This window comes from Tympanuchus pallidicinctus, unplaced genomic scaffold (genome assembly GCF_026119805.1).
Source record: "Tympanuchus pallidicinctus isolate F22 unplaced genomic scaffold, pur_lepc_1.0 scaffold6, whole genome shotgun sequence".
Classification (NCBI taxonomy): domain Eukaryota; kingdom Metazoa; phylum Chordata; class Aves; order Galliformes; family Phasianidae; genus Tympanuchus; species Tympanuchus pallidicinctus.
This window is the reverse complement of record NW_026294780.1, coordinates 31,190,905-31,211,127: the sequence shown is the minus strand read 5'-3', so window position 1 is coordinate 31,211,127 and position 20,223 is coordinate 31,190,905. Positions and strand designations below refer to the sequence as shown.

The window sequence follows — 20,223 nt, the reverse complement described above, 5'->3', positions numbered from 1 at the left end:
GCTCTGTGACACGTGAAATTTATAGAAAGGCAAGATTTTAAAAGGAACCAAAATTTCAAACTTTCTGGACATAAATCAATCTTCACTTATAAAAATAAGAAAAAGAATCCATAGTTTACAACCATCTATCTTGTTGTACCTTTCTCTGAGTCACATGGCACAAAGTGCAAAGCATTTGACGTTGTCCTGCACAACATCCTGGTTGCCAAGTTGGAGAAAAATGGATTTGGTGGACAGACCAACTCACTGGATGAGGAATTGGCTGGATGGTCACATTCAGAGAGTTGCATTTAGCAGCACAGCAACCAAATGGAGACCAGTGGTGATGAGTGGTGTTCTTCAGGGACCAACGCTGGAACCAGTGGGATTGAATGCACCCTCAGCAAGTCTGCAGATGACACCAAACTGAGAGGTGCAGTCAACACAGTAGAGGGAAAGGATGCCAACCAGAGGGGCCTTGGCAAGCTTGACAGGTGGGCCCACACCAACCTTATGAAGTTCAAAAAAGCTAAGTGTAAGTTCCTGCACCTAGGTTAGAGCAATCCCAAGGGTGTATACAGGTTGCGCAGAGAATGGCTTGAAAGCAGCCCTAAGGAGAAGGATGAAAGACTGAAAATGAGTTAACAGTCTGCACTTGCGGCCCGGAAGACCAACTGTATCCAGGGTTGCATCAAGAAAAGTGTGACCAGGAGACTGAGGGAGACGATTCTGCCCCTCTGATCTTGTGAGACCCCACCTGGAATACTGCGTCCAGTTCTGGGGCCCTCAACATAAGAAGGACATGGAGCTGTTCAAGCAGATCCAGAGGAGGTCTACGAAGATGATCAGATGGCTGGAGCACCCGCCCTATGGGAACAGGCTGAAAGAGTTGGGGCTCTTCACCTTGGAGAAGACTCTGAGGAGACCTTATAGTGGCCTTCCAGTACTTGAAGGGGGCCTACAGGAAAGCTGGGGAGGGACTTTCTAGAAGAGTAAGTAGCAACAGGATGAAGTAAAATTACTTTAAACTGGAAGAGAGTAGATTTAGACTAGATATTAGGAAGAAATTCTTTACTATGAGGGTGGTAAGACACTGGAACAGGTTGGCAAGAGAGGCTGTAGGTGCTCCCACTCTGGAAGCATTCAAGGCCAGGCTGAATGGGGCTTTGAGCAACTTGGTCTAGTGGGAGGTGTCCCTGCCCACAGCAGGAGAGTTGGAACTAGATGATCTTAAAAAGTCCCTCCCAATCCAAACCATTCTATGATTCTGTAAGTGTGTAGAATATATACTGATTATAGAGAGCTCATCAGTCTGATTTACTATGATCTGATACGCTCTTGTTATTTCTTCATTCTTAGAATCGTATAATCATAGAATAGTTTGGGGGTATTTTTGTGTATGTCTTTTATGTATATTTAATGAAAACCAAGGACACTGGTTGCAGACCAGTGCTCTTAATGTAATATTGACTTTTAAAGTATATTCTGTGGATGTCAGTTCTGAAGTGTACAGAATACAGATGTGATTTATCTTATGAGAAAACTATAGTTATATTAAAAATTATCAGTGAAGTAGATTTTTGATATGCCTTAAAAAGATTAACAGCTAGAGTGTCATGTGACTATCACAGAAGTTTGTTATTTTTGTTTGCAGGGAACATACACCTGATAAGGTTGATCATGGCTTAGGCCATTCTTGTATCTCATGGAGACATATATCTATGGAGTACTTCAGTCAAAAATGCAATACTTCTACCCTATCATGTTTTTAAAATCATGTCAAAGGCCAAATCTTGACACATGGTACTGAAAAGCTGCTGCCTCAGCTAGTTCAGTTCCATGACCAAGTCTTTCACAGATAACCTAATTCTCATTTTATGTCTACTGGAACAGTCACAAGAAAAAAACAAAAAACAAACAAACAAACATAGATTTCCCCTCCTAATCCTTCACTCCTACTTGACTAAAATTAAGAAAGATGATCTTCTTGTAGTCTTTATAAGAGATTGTAACAATACAGATTCTGATAATATGCATGTCATCCCTAATCATACCTTTCAGCTGCTGTGTTGCTTTAGATACAGCTTTGTGCCACTTTCAAAATGTAACTGCATTGTGTATATTGCTTTGTAATGCTGACTGCTGGCTTTTGCACTTAGTCTCTCATTCATGCATGGCAGCAATACCTTGAATTTGTATAGTTGCTGTCACAATCTGTTCAGTTTTTTTCCAGTATCAGAGCTTGTTTCATAGCTGCAGGGTTTGTTCTTGCTGGTAAAAGCAGCAAAGGGAGATGAATGAAGCTATTCAACTCCTTAGCTGCTCCTTTGCTGGCAGTCTTAGAATGCAGCCTGTCTCCCAGAGTCCAACCAATGTAAATATCTGCAAAGTGTACTGCACTAATATTGCATTTGATACATGGGCTACAAGGATCACTGCTGATCTCTTTTGTCACCATTAGGAAAGTTTCTTCAATGCTAGACTGTGCTGAGAATGTATTTTCCTGCATTTCTCATCTGCTCCACCTCATGCAGTTCTTTAAATACCAACTTTGACTTCAAGTTCAGGCACTATGTGTAACGGGAAAATGAAAGGTATTGTTCCTGTTTCACAGAATCACAAAATCACAGGATCACAGAAACACCAAGGTTGGAAAAGACCTACAAGATCATCCAGTCCAACCATACACCTATCACCAATAGTTCTCACTAGACCATGTCCCTCAACACAAAATCCAAATGTTCCTTGAACATCTCCAGGGTCGGTGACTCCACCACCTCCCTGGGCAGCCCATTCCAGTGCTTGACCACTCTTTCAGAAAAGTACTATTTCCTAATGTCCAGCCTAAATCTCCCCTGGCACAGTGTCATGGTTCTATGTTTTCTTTTGTTTTGGGGTTTCAGTATTCCACATCAAAACGTCATGTAGTGTAAAGTGTTAATGCCCAATTCCAGGTACCTATCCCTGTACATTACAGCAGTCACGGGATCTGGCCCTTACTGGTGGGGGGGCGCTCTCTTGCTGCCTTGCAGTGGGTGCTGGAGGTGCTTTCCTAGCTGTTCCAAGCTTTTCAGGTTTGAATCGGTCCCGGGAACTCTCTCTCTCTCATCTTGTCTGATTTATTAATCTCAATTTCAATTAAATTGTATATATTGTGTTATCTTGTATTCCAATATTATAGTAAAATAAGTTTTCCTCCATAGATTGTTGCCACTGTTCTTTTCCTCCCTTCCTTTCTTCCTTCCCATTTTTTGTGGGACTGGGCTGGGGGGGGAGGGCAGAGGCCTGTTGCCCCTGTCACGGACATAGATTGATCTAGTCAACTCCGTGACAGATTTTTGGCGCGTTGGCTGGGAAATTGCTGCTTCTTAGCTTTTAGAACGAATCTTTTTTTCTCTCTGCTCTTAGAGAGCTTTGTTAAGGTGCATTATCAGTAGTTCAGGTTTCTGTGCTGGAAAACCTGACCTTGAAAGATTAGGCGTACTGCCAGTATTCTGGGATATTTGTAAACTTTGAGCACTACTTCCTCTGGGTAGTGACTTTTTTTTTTTCTTTTCTCCTCTTGTTAGCTTCAATTCATTAACCCTTTTTTTTAGCAAGCACCAGCAATGAACCCACTCGTTATCCTGGGGGTGCTGGGTAAAGGATTACAAGCAATGGTGTTACTCACAACCTACTGGCCAATAATCCATCTCACACTTGTGTGTTGTGGAATTGCATTCATATGTAACTACCTAAGGGCACTGATGGAGACACCTATGTTTTACCTATTTACAATGTGGTATGATTTGAATTTGACATTTACATCCCAGAAGGAATGGCTAATTTCACAAACAACTACATCCCAAATGGAATAGCTAATTTTACAAACAACACGATGTTCAGACCAGTCTCCGGGTTTTCTTCTTGGTTTGTCAAACGTTTTTTGAATCTTGAATTAATGGTCATGTTGGTGTGCGTGTCATCAATACTTATGTTGATGTGCATGTCATTAATTTTCCTGAATGTACTCCATCGCATTCGTAATACGGAGTCTCCTCCAAAATTAGAGAATGATGACTGGCAGGGAATATGGAGAGGTTTAGGAAAGGTCTTAGAAGCATGGGGACCCGCAGTGTCATGGGATTTTACTCTTGAACACTTGTGGGATCCCAAGAAACTAAGCCAGTATTTGAGTCAGGGACTATGCGGCTTACATAAATCTAAGGAGGTACAACTTATTTGGGGTTTGGCTTGTGCTTACCGTGCCCTATATAATACCATTCTGGAGAGAGAGAGTTTCTGAGCTAAGGTTCAAGCCAAAGGGGAAAATCTCCAAGTCAAATCTAATCAATTAAAGGAGACACCAGTAACAATACCAGTTGCTCCTGTGGAGGGCAAGAAATGGAAACGAGTGTCTTCGCGTCTTGAACGAAAAAGAGAAAAAGAGGAGGAGGAGGAGGTGGAGGAAGATCCAGATGAGGGGCCCTCCTCAGAACCACCACCATCGCGAAAGGCAAAAGGGAAAACTAAGAGACATGCAGAAGAGAGTGATGAAGAGGAAGTCTCTATTACTACTCGCCGGCCTCTAAAGATGACTGAAATCCAAGGTTCAAGAAAGGAGTTTACACGGCGCCCGAATGAAACTCTCGTTTCCTGGTTGGTTCGCTGTTGGGACAGTGGGGCCCATAGCTTGTCTCTAGATAGTAATGAAGCTCGCCAACTAGGCGCCATTGCCAGAGATCCAGCTATTGATAGAGGAATTAGTCGATGTTCGGATGAGGCTGCCACCCTCTGGGAACAAGTGTTAACAGCCGTGAAGGAAAAGTATCCCTTCAAAAACGGCTTAAGGATTGCGATGAAAAAATGGGTTACAGTTGAAAAGGGTATCCAGTATTTGAGGGAAATAGGCATGGTGGAAATGTTGTATGACCCTGACTTTGTTCCTAACCACCCATGCCAAGACCACGACCCTGAAAAAGTGAGGACGACTCCTGAGATATGGCAGAAAATCGTGACAGCAGCGCCGGACAAATATGCTGCTACACTAACGTCAGCGTGTAACAGATACAAGGAACAACAGAGAACACTCTTAGTTTATGAATTATTTCTTACGCTCCAAAACTATGAACAATTGCTATCCCCAATTCATGCTGCAGTTGCTGCTGTTTCAAAAATGACAGACCAACTGAATGAAACACGGGAACAAATGTCTCAGCTGATTAACCATGACAAACCTGTAGCAGTATCAGAGACGCTTGATGAAGATCAGGATAATCAAAAGAGTCTCATGAAGGAGATGATGAAATTTGTGCGAGTCCACCTAAATAAAGAGGATAAACCTTCCTTCTCATGTGCACCATCAAAAATCTCAGCTGTTAGAGGCAAATGCTTTCCGGCTCAAGTAAGGGATAATACACCGCAAATTGTCTTATGGTATTACCTACGTGATCATGGAGAAGACATGAGGAAGTGGCACGGTCAACCTACTCCTGTACTACGAGCTCGGGTGAAAGAATTACAAGGCAGATCAACCACCAGTGCAGTTGCTCCAGTTACCACAGGTAATGAATAGAGGGGCCCTGCCCTCAGTCGGGGGGGGAAAGGGATAATAGAGTATATTGGACTGTGTGGATTTTATGGCCTGGCACATCAGAACCACTGAAATATAAGGCACTGGTGGACACTGGTGCACAGTGCACTCTGTTGTCCTCGAGTCATGAAGGGACAGAATCAATCCATATTTCTGGAGTGACCGGGGGCTCTCAAGAATTGACTGTGTTGGAGGCTGAGATAAGCCTCACTGGTAAGGACTGGCAAAAACATCCTATTGTGACGGGCCCAGGGGCTCCATGTATACTAGGTATTGATTATCTCAGAAGGGGGCATTTCAAGGATCCTAAGGGGTATTGATGGGCCTTTGGAATAGCTGCTGTGGACACAGACAACATTAAGCAGCTGTCTGTTTTGCCTGGCCTGTCAGAAGATCCTTCTGTTATGGGGCTGCTGCGAGTAAAAGAGCAACAGGTACCAATTGCTACAAAAACGGTGCACAGGCAGCAGTACCACACCAACAGGGATTCCTTGCTCCCCATTCATAAGTTAATTCGTCAACTAGAGAGCCAGGGAGTGATCACCAAAACTCACTTGCCTTTTAACAGCCCCATATGGCCAGTGCGTAAAGCCAGTGGAGAATGGAGGCTGACGGTGGACTACCGTGGCCTGAATGAAGTCACACCCCCTCTGAGTGCTGCTGTGCCAGACATGTTAGAACTCCAGTATGAACTGGAGTCAAAAGCGGCCAAATGGTATGCCACCACTGACATTGCTAATGCCTTCTTTTCCATTCCTTTGGCCAAAGAATGTAAGCCACAGTTTGCTTTCACCTGGAGGGGCGTTCAGTATACCTGGAACCGTTTGCCCCTGGGGTGGAAACACAGCCCGACCATTTGTCATGGGTTGATCCAAACTGTATTGGAACAGGGCAGTGCTCCTGAGCACCTGCAGTACATTGATGATATCATTGTGTGGGGCGATACAGCAGAAGTCCTTGAGAAAAGAGAGCGAATAATCCAAATTCTTCTGAGTGCTGGTTTTGCTATTAAGCGAAGCAAAGTGAAAGGACCTGCCCAGGAGATTCAGTTCCTAGGTATAAAGTGGCAAGATGGAAGTTATCACATCCCAACAGATGTGATCGACAAAATCACTGCCATGTCTCCACCCACTAGCAAGAGAGAGACACAATCTTTTCTGGGTGTAGTGGGCTTTTGGAGAATGCATGTTCCAAACTACAGCCTCATTGTAAGCCCCCTTTATCATGTGACGCGAATGAGAAATGAGTTTACATGGGGCCCTGAGCAGCAGCAGGCTTTTGAACAGATTAAACAGGAGATAGCCCGTGCCGTGGCCCTAGGGCCAGTATAGACAGGACAGGGTATAAAGAACATCCTCTACACTGCTGCTGGAGAGAACGGTCCCACTTGGAGTTTGTGGCAAAGAGCCTCAGGAGAGACCCGAGGCTGACTCCTGGGATTCTGGAGTCGAGCCTACAGGGGGTCAGAGGAGGGCTACACTCCAACTGAGAAGGAGATCTTAGCCGCGTATGAGGGGGTTCGGGCTGCTTCTGAAGTAATCGGTACTGAAACATAGCTTCTTCTGGCACCTCGACTGCCAGTGCTGAACTGGATGTTTAAAGGAAAGGTTCCCTCCACCCATCATGCTACTGATGCCACTTGGAGTAAGTGGATTGCACTGATTACACAACGAGCACGGATGGGGAACCTCAATCCTAGAGGTGATCATGGACTGGCCTGAAGGTAAAAAGTTTAGAACATCACCAGGAGAAGAAGTATCACGTGCTAAAGAAGCCCCACCATACAATGAACTATCAGAGAATGAAAGGAAGTATGCCCTGTTCACAGATGGATCGTGTCATATTGTGGGAAAGCATCGCAGATGGAAAGCTGCCCCACACAACAAGTTGCAGAGGCAACTGAAGGGAAAGGAGAATCAAGCCAATTTGCAGAGGTAAAGGCTGTCCAACTGGCCTTAGATGTTGCTGTGTGGGAGAGGTGGCCAATGCTCTATCTTTACACTGACTCATGAATGGTAGCAAATACGTTATGGGGGTGGCTACAGCAGTGGGAGCAAAATAACTGGCAAAGAAGGGGTAAACCTATTTGGGCTGCTGAACTGTGGAAAGACATTGCTGCCCAAACAAAGACTATGGTTGTAAAAGTGCGCCATGTAGATGCTCATGTGCCCAAGAGTCGGGCTACTGAAGAACAGCAAAGTAACCATCAGGTAGATCGAGCTGCCAAAATTAAGGTGGCTCAAATAGACCTGGACTGGCAGAACAAGAGTGAATTATTTCTAGCTCGGTGGGCCCATGAGACCTCACGTCATCAAGGGAGAGATGCAACATACAAATGGGCTAGAGACCAAGGGGTGGACTTAACTATGCATGCCATTGCACAGGTTATTCACAACTGTGAAACGTGCCATCATCAAACAAGGATGAAACCTCTCTGGGAGGAAGGGTGATGGCAAAAGTACAAATATGGGGAGGCATGGCAGGTTGATTATATCACCTTGCCACGATCTCGCAATGGTAAGCATTATGTGCTCACCATGGTGGAGGCAACCACTGGGTGGCTTGAAACATATGCAGTACCCCATGCTACCGCCCGAAACACCATACTGGGTCTCGAGAAACAAGTCCTGTGGCAACGTGGCACCCCAGAAAGGATTGAGTCAGATAATGGGACTCATTTCAAAAATTCTCTTGTAAATACTTGGGCCAAAGATCATGGCATTGAGTGGATTTACCATATTCCCTATCATGCACCAGCCTCTGGTAAAATTGAACGATACAATGGGTTGTTAAAAACGATGCTAAAAGCACTGGGTGGCAGAACATTTAAGCACTGGGAGAAGCATTTGGCAGAAGCCACCTGGTTAGTCAATACCAGAGGATCTATCAATCGTGATGGTCCTAACCAATCCAGTTCCCTACATACTGTAGAGGGAGATAAAGTCCCCACTGTACATGTAAAGAACATGTTAGGAAAGGCAGTTTGGGTTCTTCCAGCTTCTGGAAAGGGCAAACCTCTCCGTGGTACAGTTTTTGCCCAGGGACCAGGGTCCACTTGGTGGGTAATGCAAAAGAATGGGGATGTCCAATGTGTACCACAAGGAAACTTGATGCCGGGGAATGCAGTTAGTAATTCCATGTATGTATATATATATATATAGAGCCATGTGTGAGTAATGCATTTTAATCATTTTTTGTTTGTTTGTATATATGTACAAATATTTTAAGCATGATGTAATGATGTAGAATAAGGGGTGGAATGTCATGGTTCTATGTTTTCTTTTGTTTTGGGGTTTCAGTATTCCACATCAAAACATCATGTAGTGTAAAGTGTTAATTCCCCATCCCAGGTACCTATCCCTGTACATTACAGCAGTCACGGGATCTGGCCCTTCCGGGTGGGGGGGGCGCTCTCTTGCTGCCTTGCAGTGGGTGCTGGAGGTGCTTTCCTATCCGCTCCAAGCTTTTCAGGTTTGACTCGGTCCCAGGAACTCTCTCTCTCATCTTTTTTTTCTGATTTATTAATTTCAATTTCAATTAAATTGTACATATTGTGTTATCTTGTATTCCAATATTATAGTAAAATAAGTTTTCCTCCATAGATTGTTGCTGCTGTTCTTTTCCTCCCTTCCTTCCTTCCCATTTTTTGTGGGACTGGGCTGGGGGGGGAGGGCAGAGGCCTGTTGCCTCTGTCACGGACATAGATTGATCTGGTGACACACAGCTTGAAGCCATAAAATTCTTTTAATAACAGAAGTTGTTGTTGAGGGCTGACAGTCTGTAACTTACTTCTCTTGATCTAGATAAACTTGATGTAGGTTATGCAGTGTTCACTTTGTTCTTCCTACTTCTCTGGTGATGGTCTGATGGAAGAAGTGTTCATGCCTGCTTTATAAAATATTCTCTTGTGCTACACATTCTCTGCTACACAGGAGCTGCTCTGAAAGCAATCCCTCCTGTTTTATGATGTAGACCACGATGCCAGAGGCAGATGTTGGTGGTTTGGTAGTAGAGGCTGAACCTTCCCACCAATATTCCATTATATTTTGTTGCGGCATGACAGATGGCAGCAATGGGGAAGTCTGACAGATTCACGTCTGACACTGAAGAATGAATGAAGCAAAAGAGTGTCACTGAACTCTCCCATGGGGCTTTTGAAGATCTCCAAGAGGGAGATTCCACAACCTCTCTGGGCAACCTGCTCCAGTATTTGGTCATCTGTAAAGAGTTGTTTCCTGATGTTCAGTTACTTTTCCTGTTCTCTCAATACAGACAGGAAAAGGTATTATATTGGATATTTCTGTATATGATTTTCGAACATTTTTAAAATTCTATTTCCTTTTAATGTTCTTTAGAGAAAGAAAAGACACACAAAAACTATTTTTTGAGTAGAATAGTGATCACAATTGTTTCAATCAATATTAAAACATGATTGTTACTGAAATGACTCACTTAATGGTTTGACTAGAGATTTATTTAAATTCAAATAAAGCACAGATCAAATCTTTATATTAAAAATGGACTCATCATTATGAACGACTTAAATAACTTAGATTTGTCAATTTTAATTCATAATTGGCAGACAAAGTTCCATGCAAATAGACATAACATAATAGAATAAAGAAACTTGTAGGGAATGTTTCAAGGTAAAATCTTAATATGAGGGTTATTAATGGTAAGACTGCAAAGACAGAATTATTTTAAAACAGCTGATAACCAAAAGGATAATACACTTTTCCTGTTAATAATTGAATAATTTATTTATAATTTATAACTTTATACATATATACACATGCCACAATCTGCCAAACACAATGTAAAATATTTTTTTTTAATGTGAGATATTTGCTTAACGTTGTCTGTACTTGTTAGTTTTGCTTAAATACGGAAGCTAGAGGGCCAAACTATGTAAAGGCAGGATTTATATAGCAGACTGGCAGTAATGGACATTTATGCACTTGATCACCACCAATATCACCAGTGGAAACCATTTATTCCTTTCAGATTTCCACAAGTTAATTATTTTTACTGTAAAATCTGTTTTCATTGTACATTTAAGTGGCTTTGACTTCCAGATTTTGTCTCCAGTTATTTCTTTCTCTGAGAATTAATGTACCACAGAGTAACTGGGTTTTGGCCTAGTGGGATGAGGGTTCACTTTTATGCTACTTACACACTATAAACAAGTCACCTGTCAGGTTATTTTTGTAATAAAGTACACAGTCCTAACTCTTATCTCCTAGCAAGGCATATTACTGGATCTCTATTCCCATTTGTGACTTTTCCACATCCTTTTCAAACATCTTTGTTCCAAATACTTGACAGTGTACTCCTATCTGCCTGCCTACTCAGCTTACTACATTACTTATTGTAATTACCTGTGATTTTATGAGTCAATCATTAGCCTTTACCCAGAATTTTTAGAATGTTCTGAGTTGGGAGAGACCCACAGTTATCATAAAGTCTAAATTCACAGAGGACCACCCCTATATCTGAGAGCACTGTCCAAACACTCCTGGAACTCCAGCAGCTCAGTGCCATGACCACTGCACTGGGAAGCCTGTTCAGTACCAGATACCCTCTGGTGCAGAATTTTTCCCTACCACCTATCCTGACCCAGCCCTGACAGATCCATGCCGTGTCCTGGTACTGTTACCAGAGCTCAGCATTGCCCCTCTGCTCCCCCACTGAGGAGCTGCAGCCGCCATGAAGCCTCCCCTCAGCTGCCTCTGTTTGGGGTGAACAAATCTCACAGAATCGCCAGGGAAGGGACCTCAAGGGCCACATGCAGGGCCACCAACTTCCACATTTAATACTAGACCAGGTTGCCCAGGATGGCCCATGCATTGAACACCTCCAGGGATGGGGCATCCACATCCTTTCTGGGCAGCCTGTGCCAGCACCTCATCACTCTCTCTGCAAAGAACTTCCCCCTGATATCCAACCTAAATCTTCCCTCCCTCAACTTAAAACGATTTCCCCTTGTCCTGCAGTTGTCAACCCTTTAAAAGAGTTGATTCCCCTCCTGTTTATAGGTTCCTTCAGGTACTGAAATGAGGTCACCCCGCAGCCTTCTTTTCTCCAGTCTGAACAAGCCAAGTTCCCTCAGCCTGTCTTTGTAGGGAAGGTGCTCCGGTCCCCTGATCATCTTTGTAGCTCTCCTCTGGACCCTCACCAACAGCTCCCTGTCTTTCCTGTACTGGGGGCTCCACGCTTGGATGCATTGTTCCAGATGGGGCCTCACAAGAGCAGAGTAGAGGGGGACAATCACCTCCCTGTTCCTGCTGGCCACCCCTCTTCTGATGGAGCCCAGGATACCATTTGCTTTCCAAGCTGCTAGAGCACACTGCTGGGTCATATTCAGTTTTTCATTCACCAGGACCCCCAGGTCCTTCTCTGCAGGGCTGCTCTCTAGGACTGCTTCTTCCAATCTGTATAGATGCCTGGGATTCCTCTGGATCGAGTGCAAACCTTGCACTTCGCTGTGTTGAACCTCATCAGGATCACCCAGGCCCACCTTTCAAGTCTGCTGACGTCCCTCTGAATGGCATTCCTTTCTTTCACTGTGTCATCCACACCATTCAACTTGGTGTCATCAGCAAACTTGCTGAGGGTACACGATTGCCTTGTCAACCTCAGCTGTTTCTCATACATCTTACCCATTATGCCCTTTGTCGTCTTTCTAGCCTTCTTTTGAATGCTCTAACAATTTCATGCACTTCATGTGCTCACGGTGAAGCTGCACAGCACAGAGCAGAGCAGGATAGCCCCTCCCCTCACCCAATGGCTGCACTGGGCATATTGTTGGCTCACATTCAAGTTGCCATAACCAAAATCCTCAGATCCATTTCTATAGGCTGCTCTCCAACCTCTCATCCCCCAGTCTGTAATTTCATCCAGGATTGCCCCATTCCAAGTGCAAAATCTGGCACTTAAAAATTCTTGCTGAATTTCATACAGTTGTTGATTGCCTAGCTCTCCAGTTTTTCAAGATCTCTCTGTATGGTCTCTCCACTTTCAAGGGAGCCAATGGCATCTTCCAATTTAATATTATCTGTAATCTGCAAACCTTTGAGTCCTGCATCCAAATCATTTATGAAAACAATAAGGGGAACTGGCCTTAATGCAGAGGCCTGGAGAACTCCAGTAGTGACTGGCGACCAAACTGCTATAACCCCATCTACTATAATACTTTGAGCCCTATCTGTCATAGAATCATGGAATCATAGACTTGCTCAGGTTGGAAAAGACCTCCAAGATCATCAAGTCCAACCACAACCTAACCATACCGCCCTAACTCTAACAACCCTCCACTAAATCATGTCCCTGAGCACCACATCCAAACAGCTTTTAAACACATCCAGGGATGATGACTCAACCACCTCCATGGGCAGCCTATTCCAGTGCTTAACAACCCTTTCTGTAAAGACCTGTTTCCTGACATCCAATCTAAACTTACCCTGGCTCAATTTGAGGCCATTTCCCCCCATCCTTTCACCTGTCACCAGCAAGAAGAGACCAACGCTGCCCTCACTGCGATCATCTTTCATGTGTGGGAAGAGAGCAAAGAGCCACCTCTTCCCCAGACTATACAGCCCCAGTTCTTCAGTCTCTCCTCATAGAGCATATTCTCCAAGCTCCTCACAAGCCTCGTTACCCTTCTTTGGACCCGTTCAACTGTGTTGCCCTCTGCGTCCAGCAAGGGATGGAGATTCTCCCTAGCCCTCCTCTTACTGTTGATATATTTATAGAAATATTTATTGTTACCTTCTACCTTAGTGGTCAAGTTCAGTTCTAACTGGGCTTTGGCCTTTCTAATTTTCTCCCTGCACAGCTTCACTATGTATTTATAACCCTCACAAGTTCCTTCATAAATTGCCTCATAAGTCACTCAATTGTTCATCCGTCATGTTATGTAATGTACAAAATACTGGATTGCAGATACCAGGGTGACAAAACCTCACATTGTGGAATTAAATCTGTAAGCAACCCTGAGACCTAAGTATGGAAGACAAATCAAAATACTCAGAAAATAAGCTATATTTATAATACCAAAGGATAAAATGGGGAATTTTCCCTCATAATTGTGTCTTGGCTAGACAAGTGCCTGTTTCCATAGAAGTTTACTACAGACTTTTTCTTCATCCAATCTTTATTTTGTTGCATACATGTATATTAGGGAGATGTTTGGACCATACACAGTTGGGACCATTTTCATACCTTATTTAAGGGCTCAGGCATTGTATTATATCATTAAAAAGACAAGACACTTTTAAGACACATATATAAGATCTTATTTTCCCTTTGGAGATATATTTCTGAGTATTGGTTATGAGAGAGACTATAAAAGCTAGTCTTTAAATGAAGAATCTAATGAGGTTCCTAAAGTCCTGCAGCAAAAACTCATACCCAGACTTAAGTATTCATATTGACTTGTTTTCTTTGTTGTATTTCTATGGAAGAAATGAGGACCTAGGCCAAGGACATTTTGTAAACATCACACATTTGATCATGGATGAATAGAAGTTGGCACAATAACTGTTGCAAACATTCAGATACTTATCTTGATATTGCTGACTTTACTATTTCTAACTTGGCTTGCTAAGTTCACTACTGCTAGAATACACGCCTTATTAGCAAAGTTTACACTGACTGATAACACATTCACAAGAAATTCTAGCTTCATTGATTCTGGAAACAATTTTAATCAATACATATTTAAGTTTTATGCTTTGTGCTGCATTCACATTCTCTTGAAAATTAATTTATGGAAAAGATTTCACAGAATACAAGCATGAAATTAAAAAGTGCAGAATGAGCTAAGGTTGCTTCTTCATCACTTTAAATAATACTGTGGACCACCAATTATCCAATAGGAAAGAATTAATACAAACTGTATATAATGTCATAATAGATTTTAAGCAGATAAGGCAATGCTATACATCAAAGAAGAAATCATCCCAGTTCTTTCTGGCAACCAAACAAATCTGGTATTAATCAAATGAAGTTTCTCATAAACCAAAATTATATGAATAGTATATGTTACTTGTTTCATTAAAATCTGATTATACTGTAATGCACAAATCTAATTTCTCTAAGTACCTCATTATTCCATATTTCATCTGCCAACTGCAAGCGTGATTTTATTGTGAGAGTGAATTAAGCCATGGCATAAAAACCAGACTGATATCCTGAACAAAGTCAAACCATGATGAAAGTTTCATTGTTAAGAAATGTACAGATGGTGTGTTAAATGATCCACAATAAATGTTCGTTTTTTTGTGAGTCACATAGTTCCATTATAAATAAAAAGAGTTTAGGTAATATTATGAGCCTGATGTATAATTTTATACTGAAGTAAGGCCAATGGCTTTATTAGATTATTTTACCAATTGACATCTAAGCAGATAAAATAAGAACAAAACTTTTCTGTTATATACTATACTCAAAACTTGCCATGGAACTGAAAATAGGTTGTGGGTTGTTTTTTTTTTTAACTATAAATAATATTTACCCTTAATCATAAGACTCAAGTCCTTTTACCTAAATACTTAGACTTACTGTAACCTATAGACAGACCTCACTTCACCAGATCAAAGATTTGACAGGAATTTCAAAGAAAAGGGGATTAAAATTATTGTACCCTTAGAGCATAATGTTATTTCATGTTTTCCATGATAGATTTATTTTTAACAAGCAAAATCTATAAAGTTCCTTTAAAATGGAAGAATTACTAATGCTCAATAATCACAGAACCTTAGAATCATAGAACATCCTGGGTTGGAGGGAACCCATAATGATTATCGTGTCCAATTCCTGACACTACACAGGACCACCCAAAATTCAAAACGTATGTCAGAAAGCATTGTCTGTATGCTTCGTGTACTCTGGCAAGCATGGTGCCATGACCAATGCTGGACAAAATCATAGAATCACAGGGTTTGGAAGGGACCTCTGGAGATCATCAAGTCCAGCCTCCTGCTAAAGCAAGTTCCCTATAGCAGGTTACATAAGAAAGCATCCACATGGGCTTTGAATATCTCCAGAAAAGCAACATCTCTGGGCAGCCTTTCTAATACTCTGTCACCCTCAAAGTAAAGCTTTTCCTCATGTCCATATTGAATTTCCTGTGTTCCAGCTTGTTCCCATTGTCCCTTGTTCTGTCACTGAGCACCACTGAAAAGAGCTTGTCCCCACCCACTTGACTCCCACCCTTAAATGTTTACAAGCGTTGACAAGATCCCCCTTCAGTCTTCTCCATGCTGAACAGTCCCAGGTCTCTCAGTCTTTCCTCACAAGGGAGATGCTTCAGGCCCCTCATCATCTTTGTGACTCTCCACTGGAATCTCTCTAGAAGTCCCTATCTTTCCTGAGCTGAGGAGCCCAGAACTGTACATAATTCATGATGTGGCCTCATCAAGGCAGAGTAGATAGGGAAGATTATCTGGTTATCTGGAGAGGTCCCGGAAGATTGGAGGCTTGCTGATGTGACTCCCATCAACAAGAAGGGCCAGAAGGAGGATCCGGGGAACTATGGGCCTGTCAGCCTGACCTCACTACCAGGGAAAGTTATGGAGCAAATCATCTTGGATGAGATTGCACAGCATGTGCGTGATGCCCAGGGGATCAGGCCCAGCCAGCACAGGTTCTTGAAAGGCAGGTTGTGCTTGAGCAACATCATCTCCTTCTACGACTGGGTGACCAGCCTGGTAGAGAGGGAAGGGCTGTTGATGTAGTCTGCCTACATCAGCAAGACTTCAGCAAAGCCTTTGACACAGTCTCTCACAGTATTCTCCTGGGGAAACTGGCTGCCTGTGGCCTGGACAGGTATACCTTTCTTTGGGTAAGGAACCAGCTAGAGGGGCCATGCCCAAAGGGTAGTGGTTAATGGAGTTAAGTCCAGCTGGTGCCCTGGTACAAGCAGTGTCCTCCAGAGGTCAGTACTGGGGCCTATCTTGTTTAGCATCTTTATTGATGACCTAGATGACGCATTGAGTGTACCCTCAGTAACTTTGCAGATGACACTAAGTTGGGAGGTAGTGTTGATCTGCCTGAGGGTAGGGAGGCCCTTCAGAGGGATCTGAATAAGCTGGATCGCTGGGCTGAGGTGAATGGGATGAGGTTCAATAAGGCCAAATGCTGGATGCTGCACTTTGGCCACAACAACCCCATGCAGCGCTACAGGCTTGGAGTTCATTGGCTGGATACTTGTGAAGAGGAAAGGGACCTGGGGGTGTTGGCTGATGCTGGCTGAACATGAGCTGACAGTGTGCCCAGGTGGCCAAGAGGGCCAACGGCATCCTGGCCTGCATTAGAAATAGTGTGGCCAGCAGGAGTAGGGAGGTGATCATCCCCCTGTACTCAGCACTGGTGAGGCTGCACCTCGAGTACTGTGTTCAGTTTTGGGCTCCTCACTACAGGAAAGATGTTGAGGTCCTGGAGCGTGTCCAGAGAAGGGCAACGAAACTGGTGAGGGGTCTGGAGCACAAGTCTTAGGAGAAGCGGCTCAGAGAGCTGGGATTGTTCAGTCTGGAGAAGGCTCAGGGAAGACCTCATTGCACTCTACAACTTCCTGAAGGGAGGTTGTGATGAGGAGGCATTTGGCCTCTTCTCCCAGGCAGCAAACAAGACTCAAGGAAATGGCCACAAGTTGTACCAGAGGAGGTTTAGATTAGACAAAAGGAGAAACTTTTTCTCTCAGAGAGTGGTCAGGCACTGGAATGGCTGCCCAGGGAGGTGGTGGAGTCACTGTCCCCAGCAGTGTTCAAGAGGTGTCTGGATGAAGAGCTATGAGATATGGTTTTCTGGCTTGTGGTAGCAGTGCTAATGGGAAGACAGTTGGACTGGATGATCTAACAGGTTGTTTCCAAATTTGTGATTCTATAATTCTATGATTCTGTAAGATCATCTCCCTTGACCTGTTGGCCCAGATCTTTTTAATGCACCCCAAGATACTTTTGGCCTTCTTGGCCACAAGAGCACACTGCTGGCTCATGGTCAACTTGTTGTCCATCGGGACCCCCAGGTCCTTCTGCGCAGTGCTCCTTTCCAGCTGGTCAGCCTCATCCCTTATTAATGCATACAGTTATTCCTCTCCACGTGTAGGACTCTACATTTGTTCTTGTTAAAACTTGTAAGATTCCTCTCTGTCCAACTCTCCTGTCTGCCTAGGTCTCACTGAATGGCAGCGCAGCCTTTTGTTGTGTCAGCCACCCCTACCAACTTTGTATTATCAGCAAATTTGCTGAAGGTGGACTCTATACCTCCAAACAGGTCATTGATGAACACACTGAATAAGATCAGATCCAATACTGACCTCTGGGGAACACTGTTAGTTACAAGCCTCCAACTAGACTCACTGCTGAACACAATTCTCTGAGCTCTACAGATCAGCCAGTTCTCAGTCCATCTCACTGTCCCTTCATCTATCTCACACTTCCTAAAATAACCTACAAGGATTGCCTTGATTGCCTAGAATCATAGAATCACTCAGGTTTTGGAAAAGACCTTAAAGGTCATCGAGTCCAACCATGACCTAACTGTACTAGCCTAACTCTAACAATGCTCCGCTAAATCACGTCCCTGAGCACCACATCCAAATGGTTTTTAAACACATCCAGGGATGGTGACTCAACCACCTCCACCCCGCCACAGGCAGGGCCACGAACCTCCCCATTTAATACAAGACCAGGCTGCCCAGGGCCCCATGCAACCTGGCCTTGATTGCTGAGGTTCGCTGCTTCGGAGCTGTTCCTGCCAGAACCGCAACTGTACAGGGGGGTTTCGCTCGGCTCCTTCATCCAGGGAACCCTGAGATAACAGAGCAGCCCGGCAGCTCTCGCGAGAGAGGCTGACGTGAAGTGCGCGTTGGGCAACGGCTCTGCATCCACGCCCCCCTGCCTAGAAAAAGCCTCAGGGACGGAGGGGAGCCGTCAGAGTGTGTGGAGCACGTGGGCTGTTCAGAGGAGGAGAAGCGGTACGGGGCAGAGGGTTGCTATCACTGTGAAGAGAGTGATAAATGCGGGGGCACCTGCGGGGGCTGGTAATGGGGTGAGGGTGGTGTCAGCACTATCGGCAGCAGGGCAGGGCTGATCAGTCACACCCCATTAAGGCTACCCAAATAGTGCTGGTGAGTCTGATGTTTGCCATAGCTGCACCCCTGCAGAAGGCTACTGCCAGGAAAAATGTGGAGACCCAGATTGAGATCCCATGCACGCACGAAAGGAAAGCTGCTAAGAAAAGAGTCTATCCACTCTTTGACATAGAGGGCAACTCCCCCACCCTTCCTACCTCACCTATCCCTTCTAAAGAGACGATACCTCTTAACGGTGTTATTCAAGCTATGGGAGTTGTCCCACCATATTTCTGTGATAGCAACAAGGTCATAACTTTCCAAGCGCATCACGGTTTTCAACTCATCCTGCTTATTTCCCAGGCCATGTGCATTGGTATAAAGGCACTTCAGCTGGGCTTTCTGTCTCACCGCCTTTATAGAGGATCTAGGATCCCCTAGAACAGCAGCATCCCCAGCATCCCCCTGCACCAGTCCATCCCTTTGTACTCTATAATCTTCACCCATCAAGTTTGGTATGAGCCCTCAAACGACCCACTCAACCCCAGTGGCCCTTGTTTTGTCCCCTTCCCCCTTCATACCTAGTTTAAAGACCTTTCAGTGAGTCCCACCAGTTCCTCAGCTAGGGTCCTCTTACCCCTCAGAGACAAGCTACTTCCATTTGTAGCCATCATGCCAGGTGACGAGTAAATTGCCCCATGGTAAATAAACCAAAATTCCTGTGTTTGCACCAACTTTTATTATAAAACCATTTATTTATAAGGTGGGTTTTTTTGGATCCTCTCAGTATCCTGCCCTGCCACTGAAGGTATGGAAGAAAAAAACCACCTGCACATCTGTTCCATTAACTACCCACCCCTGTCCCCTGAAATCTTTCTTGATAGTCTTGAGGCTTTTCTCAGCAACTTCATCACTGCCAGCCTGATCTATCAATAAGGGGTAATAATCAGAAGGGCAAATCAGTCCAGGAAGTTTCCTAGAAACATCCCTGACCCGTGCCCTGGGGAGGCAGCACATCTCCCTATGGGTAGGGTCAGGCCGACATACAGGGCCTTCCGTTCCTCTCAGCAAGACACCTATGACAACCACCCTTCTGTCCTTCCAGATGGAGGCAGTCTTGAGGCATGGGGTCAACCACTTCACCCTAGGCAACCTCATGGGTGGACCTCCCTCCACAACCCCACTCACCTCTCCCTCAATTTCCAGGGCCTCAAACCTATTGTGCAGAGGCACCTATAGAGCAGAGCATGGTCGGGATGGGAGATGCCCACTTTGCCAAGCCGGTATCCGTTTCCACTCCTCCTCCTCTCTCAAATTGTTGCTAGGGGGAAGAGAGGACAGGGGGTAGCACCATTTGCCTGCCTGTTCTCCTCTCCCACCTGTTTGCAAGGCAGCAGGGGGTGATGTGCTCCACGTGGAGACTCAGCTGTGTGCCAAGATCTCAGGGCTGATAGGGACTGGCATCACCAATCAGTCTCCCTCTCACACTCCTTTATGGTCCTCAGTCTTTCCACCTCCTCCTTCAAGTCAACCACACGGCTGAGTAAGGCATTTAGCTGGTCACATCTTATACAAGTGTCACTTCCATTGCCTGGTACTG

General features: G+C 44.3%; 1 protein-coding gene across 1 annotated transcript in view; it reads left to right on the top strand.

Moving 5' to 3' along the window:
• LOC128071766 (uncharacterized) overlaps nucleotides 1–20,223 on the top strand; it is a 213,562-nt gene that overhangs the window by 171,798 nt on the left and 21,541 nt on the right. Inside the window, exon 2 of the mRNA XM_052664791.1 lies at nucleotides 4,319–5,467. Coding sequence (XP_052520751.1) covers nucleotides 4,319–5,467 — 1,149 coding nt within the window. The remainder of the gene's footprint in view (nucleotides 1–4,318; nucleotides 5,468–20,223) is intronic.